Below are 22091 nucleotides of genomic sequence, written 5' to 3' on the forward strand. Positions count from 1 at the left end.
GAAAAGAAAAAAACTTCTTTTCTTTTTTTTTTTGCTCCTGCACTACCTCAAACTTTTTCTATAACATTAGGAGTAATGGTTGCTTGTGGATTTTTGTGGTTTTAGGTCTGGAAGTGAAAGCCTGCTGAGTGACATTGCAGCGTATGTTTACTTTGAACTTTGGATTCAGTAGTAGATGTTTAACTTTGGAGTATAAATCCACATTATAGCATTTCTGTTGACACACTGATGACAGTGATGGTCACTTTGGCCTCAACTTTTACAGCCTCCATGTACCATCATCCAACAGAGCAAAGTTGAGGTTTTTCCATGTGTTTTATATCACTAATACATTTTTAGGTGATCTGTCTGGAGAAAGGAATACATTCTTCCCATAACTTTCTGGCTGCTGAGGAGAAACTGTTCCTCATCCAAAAGCAATGCATTTTTGGCAAATGTCCCTCAGGCGCTGATATAAGCTACAGACTGCTTTCAAAAGCCAAGATTTTTTTTTCCACAAAAATTTAAGTCTGACTGGAAATATTTCAGGATGAAATATGACAAAGCTCTCTTGGAGAGGAAATGATGCGGATGTTTTTGCGGTGGTCAAATTTCGCAACTACTTCATACTTCCTCGTTGCAGGCGCGGCTTGGTAGGGCAGAACCCACTTAGGGAATATCACAGTCCACAGTCAAGCGAGTCAGAATGATGATGGCATTTCCGGCCTTTAACAGTTTAAAAAAAATTAAACATTGAATCATATTAAAAAACTCGTTTGAACGGGCAGTGTCATTCTCATTTTTACAGCACAAAAACGACACGAATTATCGTTTGTTTTGTAATAATAACCAAATGAATATTGGTCCAGACATTTAGATGTACCTTTATTTAGCAAACAGGGTTGATAAGATAATAATGGCACGATAATGGCAGGATTTAAGGATATTAATTTCCACAGTATTTATTTTTTCATTATTGAAATTTGGCTTATAATTTATCCAGATCTCCCGTCGTCAACTGTAAAAATGTAAATCTCTCTGTAGCTCTGATGACCTGAATTTTTTTTTTTTTTTAATCACCCTTTAGACACAAGACCGCTGGCCTGGAATGCTTTTATTGTGAAGGGTTAGTGACTTCCTGGGGTTTTTTTTTGACGTAAAGTCTGGTTGTCTTAAAGGAATGGGAAAATTCAGTGCCAGTGTAAACTCATTGATAGAGGTATTCAGTCGCTGTCAGGTGAGTGGAACTTCACTAGCATACGTATCTCTGAGGGATTCAAATTTGTTAAAGAAGTTGTTAAAGATTTTTTAAACGCATTTTATTGGTTCCGGAGAACTTTCAGCTATTGGTCTATGTTATGGTCCAATGTGACTCCTATCCAAACAGTTCGAGTTAATACAAATGATTCTAACTGCAGTAGTATCATGGTTTTCATTAGGATTTATGTCATATAGTAATATGAAATTTACAGTAACGTAGTCCTATATAAGCCTCCGTGACCGTTTTGCACTGATAATAACTATTACTTTTGTGTATTTGACACATGTAATGTAGTTGTTACTCTGTATGTATTTTGTGTAGTTTTGGTGGGCTGAACGCTCCCATGGTTACTCCACATGTTACAACGCGTTGTTTCTTGTCCGCTTTAGATTGTATCGTTATCCTCGCAAATTCTTGTTGGGTTTTACATGCCGTAACTGCGTATATTAGGTAATACCACCTTTTAAAATGAGGCATTTACAGCTGAAGATAAGGAAGTGCTTAATCAAGAGCCTCAAAAAGAAAAAGAAAAAAACAGCTGATACTTTCCTCCTTCCTCAGTTCTCCAGCTGTGTCTCAGATTAAGTAAGCTAAAATGTTTACAGTATGAAGTGGAGAATCTCGGCTGAATGTGAGAATCCAGTGGTACAGCTCCCTGTCTGGTAAATCTCAACATTCCTTCTCTGCTTTTTCTTGCAGAGCTCCCGCTGGTTCTCCAGAATGTTTTCTTCGAGAAAACTGTCTTATAGGTAGCATTTATTCACAGCAGACCATAAAGTGGAAATGGTCAGTTTGACTGCCTTGTTGACAGTATGGATATGGATGCAATCACAAACTGCCTTGGGGCAGCACATGTGTCCTTCTACACCTCAGAGGTCCATAGATTTCACTGTAAAATATTCCCTCCCCCACTTCCAAACCCAGAAACCAATACAGAACATTGCAGTGAACCCGGATAACGAAGAAGTTTACATTGGATATCAGAATGCGGTAGTGGGAGTCAACAGCTCTATGAATAAATTATGGGAGGTGAAAACTGGACCTATAGGCAGTCCTGATTGTGAAACCTGTCTGGCATGCGATGTAGAAGTTAAACCTGAGGACCCAGTGGATACAGACAACGAGATTCTGCTTTTGGATGCTTTAAGTGAATTTCCATCCTTGTACATTTGTGGAAGTACTCAGTATGGGATCTGTTACTTTACTGACATTACCCTTGAAGTTCCTGCACCTCAATGTTTATACACAAAAGAAAGGAACTCTCCAGCCAACTGTCCTGACTGTGTGGCCAGCCCATTTGGTACCAAGGCCACGATCGCTGAAGATGGGCATACATCATTCTTCTTTGTTGCAGCCTCTGTCAATGACAGAATAACACAGACGTACCCAAGGAGGTCATTATCAGTGCTGAGGCCACTTTCAACTGAAGATGGCTTTGACGTGGTCACAAACGTGACAGTGCTTCCTGGACTACGTGACTCTTACAGCATTAACTACATCTACAGTTTCTCTGCCAAGGATTATGTCTACTTTCTTTCCTTGCAGAGGGAAAATCCCTACAAAAACAATTCAGCTTTTCAGACTCGTCTGGGACGACTGTCTATTTCTAATCCAGAGATGTGGATGTACAGAGAGCTTATTTTGGAGTGTCGGTACGAGCCAAAGCGCAGGAGAAGAAGGAGAGGGGTTTTCAAGGGTACTGTTTATAATGGATTACAGGCGGCACATTTCGGGCAAGTCGGGAAGGACTTGGCTGATGAGCTGAGGGTAGCTGAGGGAGAAAATATTTTGTATGGGGTGTTTGCGGAGGTAAACAAGCATGGCCAGCCTCAGAAGAACTCAGCCCTCTGTGCGTTTCCTTTAACTAAAATAAACCAAGCAATCGAGGCTGGTGCGGAGGCTTGCTGTAAGTCAAGTACAGAGCAGCTATCCAGAGGTCTCTGCCACTTCCAGCCATGTGAGAACTGCCCACATGAAGTGAGTAACTCTTTTTTTTATGCTCGAGTGTCATCAGAATGTCACTATATGCCCATACAGGAAATGGTCTGTCCAGACAAACATTGTGTAATTAAGTCATGTGTGATGAGAGCAAAGTGGTTTACAGTATTATTATTTTCTTGAGCAATAAAGGATTGTATATTCAAAGTAAAACTAAAGTTAGTCCATAAATCTTGAAAATTAAAATGATGTTTGCCTGTGGTAAATCTGATGAAGGTGAGTGTGTGAGAGAGAGGGAGAGCAGGGAGGGGTGGATGAGTCACTGGTGTGACCTGCATGTTGCCACACCATTACTCTGTTCTGTTTCAGTCACTGCTCAGTAAGTTTCAGTCTTTCCTCAATGAAAAGGTGTGAACTGTTTGTAGTACAAGGCTTTGGTATAAAAACAGTTGCAGTTTCTTTCATTTTAAAACAAATAACTGAGAGGACACAAACTGCCTCAGGGCAGCACACATGTCCTTCCAGTCCTAGCAGGTTAGTGGATTTCACTGTGGAATATTTCCTCCCCAACTTCCAAATACACAAACCAATACAGAAGAGAACGGTACTGGACGGTAAAGGCAGGTTCCTTGAATGCAGCTATGGTTCCTCACGTCAAAATAAAATAAAGGTGTGGTCTTTCCTTTTATGGCGCTCAGTCTGTGTCCTTTGAGCTCCCACAGGCATGTACACCTACGGGAATGTGTGCCAGGAAACACAAGCTATAAATCCTGCTGATAAAAATGTGGAATTTCAAGGGGAGGGTCAGTGTTGGACTGTACTCATCTCTATTTGAGTAGGAAATAGGATGAATATGAAAGAAGTGAGGGGCAAGGACGAAAAAAATCAGTCAAAAAATAATATTAGTTAAAAGAGTCATGAAGCTGTCTTTGGAATTCCAGATTTTTACTTATTGAATCTGGTGTGTTCAATACAGTGAACTGTATTTCCATTTAAGCATTAAAGTCTGAGAAGCTCAAATGGTGTGAAAATTGGACATTGAAGTGAGAACTCAAATCTGGGCATGCTGGAGCAGGTCAGCTTAATTACCTCACCAGTCTTGCAAATCCTGCTTTTTTTCTGGATGCTGACCTTTTTTTTAAACCAGTCTAACTCATGTTTTGCACGCCCACCATGCAAATGTTTAGTTTCAGCAGAAGACAGAAACTACTCTGAGAAACAGTCACCAAGTCAACAGACCTGAGGTCACTGCTGTTTTATGACTTTCCACTCACGGCTTGTTACCATGACTGGAGGAAACTACAGTACTTCCTCTATAAATGAATAAAATTAAGAATTTTTTTCTATCCCTTTTTCTTGTCACACAAACACGTCTTCATGTACTTATTCTAGAATGAGCCCAGTGCTGATAGAGGCAGATATGCTGAAGATGAAACTCCTTAAGCTGTCCATGTGTAAATGTGTTTTTTCTGCTTGTACAGAACTCTGATAGCAGATGCACTGATAAGCCCACTCTGGTGTCAAAGCCATACTACAGAGTCGATCTCTTCAACAGCGAGATGAGAAATGTACTGTTTACTTCAGTTCTGGTGAACACGATTGGGACTCATACGGTGGGCCATTTTGGCACGTCAGATGGGAGGATACTCCAGGTAACAACATGGTGTTGGGCTGGAGAGTACGCTGAAGTTTGAATGCATTATAAAGTACTGAATGTAGATGTTTTTGCTATGATTTCCATGAATCCTCGCGACATTACCTCTCTGTTTCACATGTTTAGGTGATTCTAAGTCTCTATAACCACATTATTTTTGCCAACTATTCACTGGGAGAGACTGCAGTGTCGAGGAATGCAGCTGTGTACTCTGAGGATTCACTACTCTTTGTGGTTGGAAATAAGGTAACACTCGTAATACCTGCCACAGGTACTGCTTATCTCTTGATGAATTTTCTCTTGTATGTCTTTTATAACATCCTCATCTTACTCTCTCCACGATCAAGATGTTCAGGGTGCCCTCTACAGGACCAGGGTGTGCACATTTTAAGACGTGCCCCATGTGTTTGAACGCTCCGTCTTTCATGAACTGTGGCTGGTGTTCGGGAATCTGCTCAAGGCAGGAGGAGTGTAGCTCACAGTGGAACAAAAAGTCTTGCGGACCTATCATAACAGAGGTAGATCTGTCACTCTGTGTAACTCTGTGATAAGCCATTGCATGGTTAAACAAAATGAGTCATAAAGTTCCTCCAGTCACACTGATTATACATACACATAATTAGCTACTGATTTATGGTGGTAATTTTATTTTTCCAGTTTTTTCCTAAAATGGTCCCCGCTGGTGGTGTGACTGAAGTGACGCTGTGCGGATCAGAATTTCAGTCTGCTCTGCGACCGCCCATCATCAGCGGCAAAACCCACATCGTTACTGTGGGCTCGGGGACCGTGTGTGATGTCCTGCCTGAAAAGAGCAATAGTAACAGGTGAGTAGTTCAATCCCACGTGTAGTCCATTTCCTCGTGTTGGAAGTGCTGCTCAATGTGCTGCTCAGACTTAATTAAAAAATGATGGCATTGAGCTTTTTATTGGTTATATAACTGATGTATTAATTCAGACATATAAACTTCTGTTCTTAACATCTCAGTGACATCTTTGGTCAAATGTTTGTGCAAAACAATAATTTGGGGCTGATTGGCTCAGAGGAGGCAGGGAAAAAGATTATTGGACAAGAATAACTATAACAGCGTTGAGACTGACAGCGTAGTGATGTCAAGAACAGAAAAGCAACACCCAGGAAAGCAGGCAGATGAGTGATTACAGTTCGTCCTTATTGAATTTAGTTGACCTCTTGGGTCTCAGAGTACAGGCTTATTTTTTTTCCTAGAGTTTCCAAAAGTAGAATAGAAGGTAGAGCCTTGAGCTATTAGGCCTGCTCCTGTGGAATCAGTTCTAGTTTGGTTTCAGGAGGCAGATTAGATATATAAGATTAGATATATAAGTTTTCCTAAATGAAACTTTTCAAAGCTTTAATTAGGGCTGATCCTCGACCATAATCTTGTATGCTGCTATACGCAAGACTGCTCGGGGAGTTCTCATAATGCTCTGCGCACTTAACCTTGACGACCCTCTTTTCAGTCGCCACTCGTAAATATGACGCTCTTGCATGTCATTAACTTTTATCTTCTCTCTCACTTGATTTGTCTTTTATTTTGTTAGTTGTTTGTCATCCCTTTATGGGAAACATCAGATGGCTCATATTCTCTCATAGAACTAACAGACATGCCATTCCCTGTGTCTCTAATACAGACTAGTGTGCAAAATCAAGGAAGAGACACCAAACCAGGGACTCAACATCACTCTGGAAGTGAATGAGGGAGAGGTGGAGGGCATTTTCTCAGTTGAAGGCACAGCTCAAATTTCTGGCTTGTCATTTGTGGTGAGATCAATTTTTAAATGGCACCACCCATTCTGTTTTCTAATTATCAGAAATAATTTCTGTAATGCATTTTGGAATCACGATGTGATTTACTTTGTGTGTTTCTTATTAGACACCCAGCATAACAGAAATCAAGCCTGATTACGGGCCCTTGTTTGGAGGAACAGTGGTTACATTAACAGGCAGATATCTTAACACAGGAGTAACAAGAAATGTCAAAATTGGAGATAAAAACTGCACCATTCAAAAGTGAGTAACATAGACGCTACAACACATTGGTTTTGCTGTGCATTTAAGCAGGAAGTCTTAGTTACGTACAGTTGGTTATTTGAATTTCTATTGCTTTCAGTGTTTCTGAAGGAAAGGGGACTTTGTCTTCAATCGTCTGCCACACAGAAGCCGCTGAAGCTGTTGGGGAACTACCTGTGAAAGTCATTATTGACAGCCTTCAAGTGAATGACACTAAGATGTTTTCCTACAAGAATAATCCTGTTATAAACTCTGTGTTTCCGAATTGCAGTTTCCAAAGGTATGACACTGAACTGGTCTAACTAATAGGCTTACAACCAAGTTCCTCATCAAAACTAGCAGGTATGCTCATTTATATTTCCTTACAGAGGCTCCAAGCTGGTGATAGAAGGTCAGAATCTTGATGTCGCTAACAAAATTGTGGTTGAGTACACTCACTTCAGTGAGCGTCTTCAACAGGTAAGTGAAGTTTTGTAAACCTTTACTGGGATTTTTACTAATGCAGTTACATTATTCAGTTAATTAATTTTAACTTGATTGCAAACAGCATATTATTTTTTTGTTTTACCTCAGGTTTGCAGTGGCACAAGAAATGCCACACACATGGAGTGCTGGGTTCCTGCTTTTCCAGAACAAATTCCAGATACAATTTTTAAAACTGGAGCGCTTTCTATTCACATAGATGGGGAAAATGGCGTCTGGAAAAGTAACTTTTCCTACTACCCTAATGCCCAAGTCATTCCCTTTGAAAATGATGACGGTATATTACTTCTAAAACCAGGAGAGGACGAGGTTTCACTGCATGTATGTTCACACACTCATGTGCAGTTTTTCCCACTCTATCATTTGTTTGGCTGTTTGTACAAAAACTTCAGGAACAGTAGTTGCATTCTTCACAAGACAACAATTACTACTTGTGTTTTAATATTTAAACCCTTTTTCAATTTGTAACAGCATAAAAAATTGGATGCAGTACAAACATGTATGAAGATCACAATGACCATTGGTGATGCGGTCTGCAAAGCACAGGTTTTGCAAAATGAGCTGACCTGCAGGATTCCTAAAGGCCTGGTTGTTCCCAGCGACGGGTTGCCTGTTAGGGTAAGAATCATCTGTTTAAGCCATCCTAAATCACTTATGGAGATTCATATTTAAGTAAATGTATTTAACAAGAGGGATCATATTTTCCACTGCTGCAGGTGTTTGTGAACCATGAAGTTTATGATATGGGCACAGTGCTCTTTGATGACAGCTTCAACAAAAATGCGATTGCAGGCATTGTCCTGGGCATCATTGCCGCACTGGTAGTAGGAGCTGCCCTTGCATTAATTGTTATGATTCATTTAAGGAAAAAAAAGAGAGGTGAGAATGACTTTGCTATTTCGTGATGCATTTCAATAAACTGACATACTTTACTAAGCAATCTCGCAACAAATTTTAATTACATGCAATTACAGTCGTTCTTAGCCGACCTTCGGCTGCTAACTGGTGCTTCACACATTATCCTCAGTGGATTCTTCCCTTCACCTATTTCCAGTGACATTCACAATTTAGTAAAAAAAATGTAATTTTATATATAAAAAGCCCTACATGACCAAGCTCATGACATAAGGTTTCAGCTAGCAGGTGGCATGAAGCACCTTGTAACTGTGTATTCTAAAAACTGTTATAAAAATGACCATGCTATTGTTTTAAATTTCTGAGCACACCTTCAGAATGTATTTTGTCCCGTCTATCGCTATGATTTTTCTTTGCTGATTGATTTTGATTGATTGAATTCACCCCTCCAGCCACCATAGAGAATCGCTTATCAGCGATGATGTCACATAATCTACGCCTGAGCAACAATAATTCTTCTTCTCCAACAGATGACTACAGACAGGGTGAGAGATTCAAGCCATGAACTGATTCAGTTTAATGTCACAAAGAAGAACTTGACTAATAAAGTTATTTAGTATTTCGATTTTTAGAGGACCATTATCAACTTGAGCATAGATAATCATTTAAATTTTTTTTTATCCCAGTCCATTTAATACTTTCATGCTTTTCATTCTTCGCATGTACTCAGATTTTATCAGTATTTATTTGCCTGTTTGTTTTTTTTGTCTAATGCATTACAATAGATCTTTACTGTCAAACTTCAGGTTCAGCAGGACTGGCTTTCCAGGGTTTATTGTACAGTGCCAGCTCTGATCATCTGTCTGTTCCTTTGATGCCACGAGACAACATCTCAATGGTTAGCCTGAATTCCAATCTTCTTGAAGAGGTCAAAGATGTGTTAATCCCACCTGAGATGGTCTCAATTGAGGATAGTCAGATTATTGGCAAAGGTGAACCTCAGTATTGTACAGTTGTTATTACTAGTTTGCCAATTTAGCACAGAATTCCTATAAGGCAATTTTCTTCTAATATAGGTCACTTTGGGACAGTTTATCATGGATACCTGTTAGACAGCAACAAGAAAGAAATCCACTGTGCTATTAAATCACTGAACAGTAAGTGAATATCAGCTTATTTCATAAAAGAAATCAGTGTTTTGTGAGCTGCTGGCTAGTAGATTAAAGTATTTTATTATATGTGTTTTATTAACAGGGATAACAGATTTCGGGGAAGTAGACCAGTTCCTCAGAGAGGGGATCATTATGAAAGGCTTTAACCACCCTAACATACTGTCACTGCTGGGTATCATGCTGCCCAAAGAAGGGCTCCCCCTGGTGGTTCTGCCATATATGAAGCATGGAGATCTGCGCCATTTCATCCGTTCTGAGAACAGGGTAAATTAAACTGTGGGGACTGTGAAGATGCTCTATTCACGTCATTACAAGTTTTAGCATTTCAGAACATGTCCTTAGATCTCTCTCTTTTTTTTTTTTACAAACTGTTTGTCCTTCACAGAATCCAACAGTGAAAGACTTGATTGGGTTTGGTCTTCAGGTTGCCAGGGGAATGGAGTACTTAGCCCAAAAGAAATTTGTTCACAGAGACCTGGCTGCGCGTAACTGCATGTGAGTGTGACTCATGCACTGATTACTGGCCTTGAACGACTTGAAAGACTTTGTCTCACTACAAGAACCTTATTTGTTGTTGGCCATAAGGGGACATAATTCTGCAGTTTTTGCTGTTTTAAATTTGTGAACACATTGTTGTAGTCAGTTGTATATAGCAAAATGAAATTTTTTCCTGAAAGTAATTTGATGTTCATTACAAAGCTTGTTAATAAACTCATCAGCTTTCAGGCATCTTTTAAAATTATTAGTTATTTTATGCAATGTTTAAAAAAAGTATTAGATAAAAGTGACAAATGTACAGTAACATGATTTTGAAAAAAAAATCATTTTCATTTTAGATTCTTTTTTCTACCTGAAAGATGGTTTAGATCAGAGGTCCCCAACCTTTTTTGCGCAACAGACCAGTTTGTGTCCGACAATATTTTCACGTACTAGCCTTTAAGGTGTTGCAGATAAATACAACAAAATAAAACAAGTACTGGTACCAAAAAAAGAAGATTTATTCATAACACACGGGAAAAGACCCAGAAAAAACTGAGTTAAGGATAAAAACAATTTAAAAAATAACGATAAAAACCCTGAAAACCATAAATTTCACACCCAAGCCTCAACTCTCGCAGCCCGGCACCAAACGACTCACGGACCGGCCTGGGGGTTGGGACCGCTGGTTTAGATGATAAACACATAGCTTACTCAACGTGTATAAGCTTACACCATTAGATCTCATCATAGAGAACAAGATTGATATTCACTGACACTTGTTGTACATGTGCTAGTCTACATGTTAGAAATGTAAAGTAGAAATATGTTATTTGAACTAGAAAGTCCATTCTTAAGATGTTTTGTCTTGACAGGCTGGATGAAAACTTCACAGTAAAGGTGGCTGACTTTGGTATGGCAAGAGACGTCTACGACAAGGAGTACTACAGCATTCAAGATCACAAAAGGGTGAAGCTCCCAGTAAAGTGGATGGCCATCGAAAGCCTGCAAACACAGAAGTTCACAACCAAGTCTGATGTTGTAAGTGTGCCTAATTAATCAAGCCAATGAAGATCATTTTAAATCAATTAGTCAGTCAATCAGTCAATCAATCAATCAATATACATATAATATATATTCTTTATCTGTTTCACAGTGGTCATATGGCATCTTACTGTGGGAGCTGTTAACCAGAGGTGCTAGCCCGTATCCAGAGGTGGACCCCTATGACATCACGCAGTACTTGTTGAAGGGACGTCGGCTTCTGCAGCCACAGTATTGCCCAGACACCCTGTAAGAATGAGCACCCTTTAACTATCCCGTAGCATATGGGCATTATTATGTAACTTTAATGTCTTTAGTGGCCTCAGTTCCACCCTGCATACCTCTAATTCACAGGGATTTAATCCTATGTTACTTTGTATTTGAGAAAAAACAATGCCCCTTATTCAGTAGTGTCTTCACCTGCTTACTCTTTTACTTACTCAGCTTTTCATTCAATAATTTGCGCAATTATTCATTCCACAGCTATGTAATCATGCTGGCATGTTGGGACCCGGAGCCCGAGTGTAGACCTACCTTCCATAGCTTGGCTACCGAAGTGCAGCGCATCCTGTCCAATCTGAAAGGAGAGCACTACATCAGTTTGAAGGTTACCTACGTCAACTTAGACCAGCCAAGGCCTTACCCCTCCCTAGTTGGAAGTGAAGCCACAACCTCAGACTTGGACACAGACTCTAATGCTGCCAGCTGAAGGTGCAATGACACAAACCTCTTTGGCAGGATCACGGCATCCAGAGTTGGAAAACATACAAGAGAAAAGGACAGCTTTCCTCACCATATAAATTTTTTATGTGTATAAACCCGAGCACGCTGAACATTTCACTACTGATTTATTTGACACTGTAGGCATTATAAACTCTAACTGGAGGGAAAAAACCCCACTGGAAGATTCATACTGGTTACTAAATTTTTTTTGTGGCAAAATAGAAACAGCATGCTGACTTATTTTCTATAACACGAGCGTGAATGAGACAAAATGAATGTAAAATAGAGCCTCGTTCTTAGACTTGCAGAACAGGGTTAAGTGCTACGTACATGGTGTTATTCACACATATAGTACATGTCTCTAAATGTCTCTAAATCAGTACCTTAAACTTTGGGGACGTATGAACAGTGACTTGTGCTCAGGGGTTAACAGTTTTCATTTTTGCACCACAATTGTCTTGCCATAACTTAAATTGTTTATTTAGGTCTGTAACATGTAGATTTAAAAAGAGTACATGTGTGCATCTTACATCACACATGTAAAATAACTCAGTCGACACAAATTTGGAGCCGCTGATACAAAAAAAGCTCTGGGCCCAGAGCTATGAAAGTGAGCTTTTTGAGCTGTGTAGAAACACATCCATGCTTGTAATTATCACTAGAGGGCAACAAATGCCTTATTCTGAAGAAAACTTGAGTTGCTGGTGCAGTGATGTTCTGCACTACAGCAGTCGTCTCCACACAAAGGTGCCGCACAATCGGTACAACTATATTTAACTAAACCTCAGAGAACCAGATTCACAGTTTCACTGAGTGAATGTAACACATTACGGTCTTTTCATTTCAATCAGCAAAATGTAACCTGCAAAGCATTTTGATGAATTTCTGTGCCTTTTGCTTTTAATTAAAATAATCTCCATGGTACATAGGACATTCGAAGGTCATTTATTATATGGGCACTGATTTTAATCTTCTATACTGATGCTGTAATGTGGTTTCAAACTGATAGTTTATTTTCACGGACTAGCTTCCCACCAAGAGCAATGAATTCAGTTCAAAGATAGTTGAGTTTTGTTATTGCTCCATTTATTTTTGTTGAATCAAAGACCGATCTGATCTTTTCAGTAGCTTCCACAGTCAAGCGGGGTTTTATACAAAATGCTTGATTCCTTATAATCTTCTCCAAAAAGACTTATTGTGAATAAACAGTATGAAAAAACCTACAGCAGATGGGCAAACAGGAACATTCCAGCTTTTTAAAAAATCAATTTAAAATTTTATTCAGAGCACCGCAGCAAGTACAAAAGTTCTTCATGAAAGTGAATCGTCAAAGCCAAAGATGAAAATGATGCTGAGTGCATTGACACAGGTCTGAGGCAGTGCAGCGCTTGTTCTCTGCCAGGTAGATGAGAGGAAAAACACAAAACTGTTTGAGGTCTGAATAATGTTAGCTCAACCAGAGTGAAAACTGCATGCCTCTACCTAATCTGTGTATCTAGCATTTGTAATACTCTCTATGAATAATTTATGGATCTAAAAAAAGATTTTCTTTTTCCATCCCTTGCCTTTAGGTACTGTAAAGGTGGTAGCAATAATGACAAGCTCTGGTTACACTCAGGTCCAGATTTTGGGAAATAAAATCTAATGAGCTGGCCTAAAGACTAAAGAGAATCTGGACTTTTTTTTCCCTATGAACATTGTGTAAGATGCCTTTATTTAAGTCATGTTGAAGCATGCATAGGATCTATTTTGTTTGTATGCTACTAATGACCTACAGGAATTTAGAAATGGTTTTGCTATCAACCTTTTTTTATTCAGATCATTTTAAAAATGTATTTTTAGACAGTATGTGATGAGCACGAGCTCATGCAGTAAGCACTCTAAGTTTCAACTCAATGAACCTAAAGCAGTAGAAAGACACAGCACGTAGCTTAACTGTTCCTCAGACTCAGGGTTAAGCTTTTTTAGACAAGCGCTATAAACCATCAGTCTTTACAAAAAAATATATTTGTGACATAGCATAGATTTTAAATAAAAAGTGAAATCAATTTTGGGAATGAAAAAGTTTTTTTTACATTGTTTTTCTTATGATATGTAAATCAGAGTGATTTTTTCTTCACCTGTGACAATATTTCTCTTTGCGTTTTGATTTCAGCAGACATGCTGAGCAACTGTCAGGTTTGGCACTACAAAAAGACACTATAAATGTGAAGTATGTTGTAAAAAGTGAACGTAAATGTGCTTGGCCGACTATGTGTGAATAAACAGATCTCTTAATGGACTTCAGTTGAAGCCACAGTTGACTCATTTGTTGCTTACTGAAACTAAAGAAACTGATGACTGGCACTACCACTAGGACATCTACATAGCTTAAAATGGGTTGCCCTGTTATCTGTTACTGAATTTTGTGTAATTGGTGGCCTTGCAGAAGGATTTTAAATAAAATGCTCCTAATATTTCCGAGATTGATGTTGATGTTCCTCAAACACATAATCCCATAATCCAAATTATGCAACGTGAATGGATTTTCTTTAGAACGTACCCATGTTTTTTTTTCACACACATACACGCACACACACGAACAAAGCAATCTAATAAATTTCTGACTTGCTTTTCAAATCAGATATACTAAACATCAGGGAAACCTCTGTTTCCTGATGTCATAATGACTTTGAAGTTGAAATGAATGCTGTTTGCAAGTTAGAACCAGCAACTCCAAATGTAAATGTAAACGTGGCATTAGTCCATACCAGTTTAAGCCTGAGGACAGAACAATAGCAGACATTGGTATTTTTTCCAATAGGAGCTTCTTGAAGCATGCTCAGCCATCCAAGTAAGTAAATGTCAAAAAGTTGTGGATGTTATGTTTTGAGTTTCCCCAACCTTATAAACAGTAAATATAGTACATGTAGTACGTATAATACACATTAATAATTAGGGGGAAATAAGTTAAATGATGGAGGGACAATCATTAAGTGAATATTATTGTATAACTAACAATACAATGAATTTCAAAGCAACCCTCAGCATAAGCACATAATTTCAGCTGGTCTGTTTATTCAGAACCACTAAATACTGAATGTTCCTCCTTCTCTTTGCACACACAGACACACAAACACCTTCCTATCCAAACCCACAGTGATGGGGAATAGCTCAACTGAACAGAGAGCAGACCCCTAAAGTGTCTGGTCTAAAATTCCTTTTGTTGTCTACAACAGTATATATTTATAAATAATTTAAACTTTTATTTCACACTGCCCTGGTTTTGGAGCAGAGTTGGTTGAAATCTGCAAAGTATCATACAGCAGCTGTTGTGTGATCTGTGGCAAACTGGACCAGAGAAGTAGCAAACTTTAAGATTTGAGTGGATCTAAACACATAACAAACATAATTTGCACACTTACTTTGTGTATTCAGTTTCATAGCTAAAATAAGATAATGATAATTTACTATAAATTAAATAGTTTCATAGATATGCAATGCAAGTTTGCTGTAGAATCTTCCAGAATAACTGCACATGAATAGAGACATTTTGTTTAAAATTAGAAGCTGAAGGAACGGATAAGGTGCCAAATTCTAAATGTTCCACTGTTTGTAATGTCACGGATGCAGTTGCCAGTTTATTTTGGCTGATGATGATGAGCTGAGTGACATGTTCAGTATTTGGTTTTTATGTTGGAGGTATCTGATCAGACACACTCCTCTGAGTTTTTTAATATACAGATAAACAAGAGTGAATTAAAAAGAACTGCATTTGGAGACTGGTCTTCAAACACCAGAGAGGCAACAAACCTCTGCAGAACAAGCTTCCTGCGGTTTGTCTGTGACTGATATAATGGTAATGATACTGTATGGTTATTTAGTGAAGTTGCAGGTGATCTGCATTGCATCACTTGGTATAAAAAAGGCCTGGGAAGTGAGAGAAAATAAAATAAACTTACCTGATTCACAGTTGTTGAGCTACTCCCTGCAGCTGTTTGGGCTGTGCATGCAATTCACAGTCTGAGGTTTTCATCATTGATCAAGGTCTCCCTGTTTTTCAAGACGTTGCTCAGAAAAAGAAAAAAAAATGGGCTGAGAGAGACAGGGAAAGGAAATATGACACTATAACAAGATTGTGCAAGCTTAATTACTTACTAATAAGTTTGCATAGGGGTCATCAGCTTTCTTCTTGTTTACCTTTGTATGCATTCATGTAACATTTAATAAATCAAATTTAAAGTCTTCTGTATTTGTGTACATAATATTTACTCAATATTTCAAATTACAGAATATTATGCAGTCAAAAGGAATCAGTTTCACAGTGCTCTAAAGTGCTTCATTTTTATTTAATTGCAAAATCATACATCATGGGTGAGCTGGTATTTTCACGTTAATATTGAAGTTGTTCCTAAGTAATGGACTAATGTAACTGAGTCCTTTGCATGTTAAAAATCCCTCTTTTCTTTTCAGAATATCTTGCATACATGTTGCATGCTTTCTCACGTCTGTTCTCTGAACTCAGTCCTCTATCCTTGAGCTTGTGTACCATCAGTAGCTACCTGAATAGCGAGGCAGTCTTCCTCCCTCTCCCTTGCGCTTCTCCATTGTTGCAATGCATTCAGAGGGAGGATGAGGAGTTGGGAGGTCACAGATGGAGAGAAGTGTTCTGTTTGTTCCTGTCTCTGCTCTCTGAGTGAATGTCTCCACAGATGGGATTATATTGAAAAGCAAACACAAATTTGCAGAGCAATGAAAGTGCTTTAGAACCACAAGGCCATGCACACAGTTAACTGTTCTTGTTTTTTTTTCCCCATTTGGAGTTTTTCATTAGCTGTCATCAGTGCGCTAATGCATTTTCTGGCTTACAAAACGCACATGTGGATTACAGTATTCATCCACATACTGAATGTGTTATTATGATAACAACACAAATCTAATTAAATGTGATTAAATATTGAATGCATTCTAATACCATATCCAGTCATTGCCATCAAAACTCATGCACTCTGATGACTCAGTGGCATGGGTAACCATGGAAATGTATATGCACATAGAAACTCTGAAGATCATGCGTACGTTCCTACAGTTTTAACTTTAGTCACACAGATTCATTGTCCCTGACTCCTTTTATCCTCCTTCTATTTCAGTGGATAGGCTCACAAAGTTGTGCCTACTGTGAATTCCTGGTTAGAATTAGCTTCTATAGTGACAGCTTGAAGGTATTTTTTATGTATATGCCAAATATGTTATTATATAACTAAAATAATGGAGAATTCCTTTTAGCTGATAAATACTTTCTTTAATGTGAATGTGTGATAAAATACTGTAAATAAAATAAATTATGGTTTGTTTGTTTTTATTTTACCATCAATTTTGCCATCATCTAATGGGTTTAAAACGTGATTAATGTGATTCAGCTTGCAAACCTGTGTGTGATTTATAGGTATTCATGGGCATGCACTTCTTTCATGTTGGATAGGTGCTTTGTGCATGCATTATTTTTTTTTTTACGGACTTTATTTTTATTGAACAGGCTAACAGTTAATGTACCAATAACAGGAAAAACACAATGTTGTCCTTTAATGTCCTATTAAAAATATATTAACATAGAGTGAAGAAAACATATCATTACCTTAGTACAATGATTTAATAATGTACATTAGTTGCTCATAATTACAATAAAAACAAGTTCTTATTCTGCATTCTTATTCTGAATGATGTGACCTGCTATGTGTTGGCACAGTGCTGTTCTGTGCTATGCTATGCTTTCTCCACACTGAGTTTGGTTATTTATGGATACATCTTTGGCCCATGGTGTTTTCAGGTGACAGAATAAAATCCTGAACTCATGGCATGCTAATGGCTTTCCTTTCTATTTAAACTCAAATATGGATCAATCAGACAGTAATACAACCCATAAGACAAACCTTAAACATCCAGATTGAGCTGAAATAAACTCGTAACACATCAACCATTGTGACATTACATGACAGTTAGACAAAGTTGTTCCTAATTGCATTAATGCAATGTGTCTTTTGTTCTCGTTAGGTACGGTGTCATAATTAGTTTAATTAGTAACACCTGTGGTGTTATTAACTACTTTTTCAGCCCTGGCTGTTATTAAAAGGGTCTATTGCAAGAAGAACACTGAGTCATTACTGTTGTTCATCAAGGTTGTACAACTGCACAACTGTCTGCCGGCAACTGTGAGAGTATAAACTCCATCAAACCGACCCTCCCAGTTATTAGGGCAAACCTAATACATGATGGACCTTAACCAAATTTCTTACAAACATAGATCAATCTGAGGCTTTCTTTGTGTTTATAAATAAGAAGAAATAAGAAGCTACGTTAGCCCTTATAGTGTATGCAACACTAAAGGGAACTTCTTACATGCAGTCTCAGTGTTTACTCTTGTATATATCTTTGTGCATCTGCAGGGCAGAGCAATTGATTTTTCCCAGCGGGCCACAATTAGGGCTTAATTGTAACATCTACTCTTACCAGTAGCAGTTCATAAAGAGATCAAATTAATACTGAGCAGAACTGTGTTTAGCTTATTGGTGCAATCCTCCACAACAGTCCCAGTTTCTCACATGGCCCCCGGGAATCTTAATTGCTCACCCCTGGTCTACTGTATGCTTTGTCTATGTATACAGAATTGTTACACAGCTTATTTTTCACTCTGGTATGAAGCAGCCTGCATTGTTTACATAAACCTGTAAATATTTGGACCATGGTTGGACAGGAAAGATGGGTTTGGGGTAACAAAATTTAGATTTTAAGTTTTTATTTCATTTTTATGTTATTATTAATGGGTTAATACGTGTATTTACATAAATAATACATTATATACAATGCACAAATATCAATATACATATATTAATATGCATTTGATTTTCTCAGTTTTTCATTTTATTTTAATTAAAGTATATGTGAGTGTCTTATCTCGATAACGAATAATCTAAATGGAAGTTTTCTGTCATATTTGCTGTTTTAGTTGCATAAACAAAATATAATGTATAAACTAGCAAAAATGTTTCATTGAAAACGTCTGGGATTGGGTGATAACCTGGCTGACCAGTCCCCTACCTTCAAGGCTGTTAACAAGTGTTGGAAGAATTTCCTGCTTTGCTAGTCTCCTGCCCAGGAACAATGTAGCCTGACAATAGTTTTGGCTCCTTCAGCCTGTAAAAGTCACACACAACATTTGCTGAGAACGTGTCAACTTTTAAATTTCACACCATGTCCCAGTTTTGGAAGCAATTTTACAGTATGTGATATATTTAAATGCCTTGAAAGTATTTGGAATGAATGGACAAAACCATTGTTATACGTGCTGTATACCTTGTCCAATATAGTAGATATTTTAAACAAATTACATGACTTTCTTGTGCTAAGCTTATGGTCAAGTCGATAACAATAACAATTAAGAACTATGTCATAACTGCTATCAAGCATAAAAATCTTAAAGGCTCATTTAAATTCTACTTATATTTCAATATTAAAATTATATTATTTGAGTTATATTTGTTTTTCAAGTATGAAATACACAAACTTCTCCCTATACCCAAAGGAGACATCAGAGCAGTTCAAGGAGTTCACACTGATCATAAACTTTAAACAGAAAGGCGCCAGCTTTCCTCATTACATTCATTACATACGACTGTCCTGCTGTACCGAACACCAACGAGACACTTTCCATGCGTTCTTTAAATGTCATGTATTTTCAGTGACCAAAACCCACCAATTTTCCCACGTTTACAGAGTTTACATGGAAATTTGTTCATGAGAGGGAAAAAATGAACCACGTGAACCATGTTAGCATTCGTTACCAGAGTTCAGACAGGTTTGTAGACAGAAAATGTGGATAAGAGAGATTTTCTGTTATGCTGATATGTATTTGTCTTCCAAAAGCCCTGTTGTTGCTTGTGAGCCTGTTGCTATGACAACCATCATTTGATACCAGTGGTGTGTAGGAAGGCAGAGAGATATGGTTGAAAATTAGCAAACGGCTTTATGCATGTTTTATAATCTATTCATAATTTTCACGTATGACTGTTTTGTCGAGGGAATAAATAAAATCAGACTGGAACACAAATATACATATGTGAGAGAATAACACCCATTCAAGTATTGAGTAACTAACGGTTATTTTCCATCCTATGATTAATTAGAAGGATTATTATACTGCATTTCCCAAAGTGAATACATCACTGAGAATACTCTGAATATATATATATATGTGTGTTATTGCATTAACTCACTGAATTGTTTTTTTTTTATAGCTCATCTTCATTATGCGGATATTGTAGTGACCTATATCTCTCTCTTGGTACCACCCAGTACCTGCAAGGAACATATTTATTTGATTAAAGGTCAGCTCATTCAACTGAAATGTAGACAGATTATATGTTTCTCTGTATAGGTGTAACATTCGTTTGTGGGTTGCAGAAGTAGAATCTGTAATATTAATCATCGACACTGAAGTTTCATAAAAGACACATCGAATATCTTTTTTTTGTAGACTTAATCTGCTCCCCCCCTTTTTTTGAACTGTAACACAGTGTATCAAGTGTAATATTTCTGCATCCACCATAGCCTGCAGCAATTAGGAAAGATTCCCACTGTTTATGAAAGTGGTTAACTGCTGGTGAAGACCCAAAGGCAAGCCTCATAAACTGCGAATTAGCGCAAGAGAACTCAGAGATAAATTGCCTTTCAACATGAGCACAGAGACTTCAGTACTTATTAGGATATGAAACCTTTAAAATTCGCTAATTTGTTCATTGTTGTTGCTTTGTTCCAAGAACAGTGGCAAACAATGTAGTGCACCAAACTAAAGTTTGCTCCCCCAAATTTCCCTCTCTTTACTAAAAGTTAGGAGCATGTTACATGACTTGATATTTTTCCCGCTTAGCTCACTTCGACACATGATGCGGTAGATTATTATGGGGTGTTTGCTTTGACACAGAATACATGCATGCATCACTAGTTATGAGCTGATCAACATCATGGACATCCAGTCTCACTGTGTTGGGTAGCTATGGTAACCTCAAAGAGCACCAAATGTTCTGCTTGAAGTGTGAGGGTATCATCTGTGACACTGAGCCTGCTTTCCTGTAAGGAGGCAAAAACCAATCAAATTTCAAATGACTTCTCCAACTGTTTATGGCTGATTACTCTTGAGGGTCAATTTACCTAAATGTCAAAACAACAAAAACAAACAACAAACTCACAAATGATTGCAATTACTAAAACATCATGGAGAGGTCCGGTTGAATTTGCTCACTGAGATTCAGTTTTATCAGAACGCTAAGGACACAACACAGGGAGGGATACATTGCTGCTGATTCTTACTTGAGCAGGTCAAAGCTCCAATATAATAAATGGAGACTAAATGCATGATACTAGAGTATTAATTGAAACATTATTGTAACTTGGATTTGTTGACTAGCTCGAATATTATTTTACATTCATCCATTTTCTTCAGCTTATACAATTCATAGTTGGGGCTGGAGCCTACCCCAGCTGTTGTAGGGCAATAAGCGATGCACACCCTGGATCAACATAGAGGTAGATAACCATTCACACCTGTGGTTAACATTCATGTCTTTGGACTGTCGGAGGAAGCCAGAGTACCTGGAAAGAACCCACTCAAGCACAGGAAGAACATGCAAACTTTACAAAGAAAGACCCTGACTTGGATACGAACTCAGGGCCTTCTTTCTGTGAGGTGGCAGTGTTAAACACCCAAAACAACATTAAAAACGAACATTTACTTGTGGTTTTACTTTTAAATGTAAAACACTGCATTTTGTATGAATGGATAAATGACAGTGAATACATACACTATCATGTTGTATGCTCGAATCATTACAAGAGTGTAATGTAATGTAATTGGTGTAATGCACCAAGACTAAACATATTATTGTAATGTAATCGAGTTAAAGATGTCCTTTTTAAAATATTTAAAGGTCTTCACATTTAGAACCCTTTCTGCCTTACTCCACATTATTATTTTAATTTTAACATTGGTCTTCTGCATTAACCTTCCCGCTGGACTACTATTTGCATTTTGCTGCAGTGTTTATATGTTACATTGAATAAATGGGAATGTGTTCACATGAAGTCTTTCTTTATGTCTTAAGAGACTGCTGTAATAGCTGTCAAGGTCTCCACTAATGCTTGAGAAGCATGCCTTCAGTCCTTCAAAGGTTTTCATCACAGACCCCATGACTATTGGTTTTGGTTTCTATGGCAACTAAGTTAAAATATAAGTTGACTCATCTTTTTACAAACATGAGTACAGCATTGTGAAGAAAAAAAATATTTTGGTCAGAAAAGGATTTAAGAGCAAAGCCTTCTCTGCAAAGAAGTGAATAAATAAATAAATACATTTTTTTTATTTTCTGCTGATTTAACAACATTGTTTGATCTGCTGGAATAACTTTTTTCTGTCTTTTCTCAAGATCTAGAAGATGTAATATAATGTAC

The 22091-nt window shown here is 37.8% G+C and overlaps 1 protein-coding gene across 1 annotated transcript; it reads left to right on the forward strand.

Annotated features, from left to right (window-relative positions):
• Positions 1 to 1195: 1195 nt before the first annotated feature.
• On the forward strand, positions 1196 to 13965 carry LOC134627046 (macrophage-stimulating protein receptor-like). The gene is made up of 21 exons (XM_063472965.1): positions 1196 to 1216; positions 1940 to 3217; positions 4660 to 4830; positions 4959 to 5078; positions 5180 to 5350; positions 5490 to 5656; positions 6480 to 6609; positions 6722 to 6858; positions 6959 to 7138; positions 7227 to 7317; positions 7432 to 7662; positions 7813 to 7959; positions 8058 to 8220; positions 8649 to 8741; positions 9003 to 9188; positions 9273 to 9353; positions 9451 to 9632; positions 9754 to 9863; positions 10721 to 10886; positions 11002 to 11138; positions 11373 to 13965. Exons 2-21 carry the CDS (start codon positions 2024 to 2026, stop codon positions 11596 to 11598), a joined length of 4083 nt encoding a protein of 1360 aa, XP_063329035.1. The 5' UTR covers positions 1196 to 1216; positions 1940 to 2023; the 3' UTR covers positions 11599 to 13965.
• Positions 13966 to 22091: the final 8126 nt, after the last annotated feature.

Source organism: Pelmatolapia mariae, linkage group LG5 (genome assembly GCF_036321145.2).
Source record: "Pelmatolapia mariae isolate MD_Pm_ZW linkage group LG5, Pm_UMD_F_2, whole genome shotgun sequence".
Taxonomy (NCBI): Eukaryota; Metazoa; Chordata; class Actinopteri; order Cichliformes; family Cichlidae; genus Pelmatolapia; species Pelmatolapia mariae.

Bases quoted from the DNA above. Each gene is read 5' to 3' on its own strand.
- LOC134627046 (XM_063472965.1), top strand. From the start codon at position 2,024: ATGGTCAGTTTGACTGCCTTGTTGACAGTATGGATATGGATGCAATCA. The intron at 6,610-6,721 runs GTGAGATCAATT...GTTTCTTATTAG, and splicing joins TTTCTGGCTTGTCATTTGTG to ACACCCAGCATAACAGAAAT. The intron at 9,633-9,753 runs GTAAATTAAACT...TGTCCTTCACAG, and splicing joins TCATCCGTTCTGAGAACAGG to AATCCAACAGTGAAAGACTT.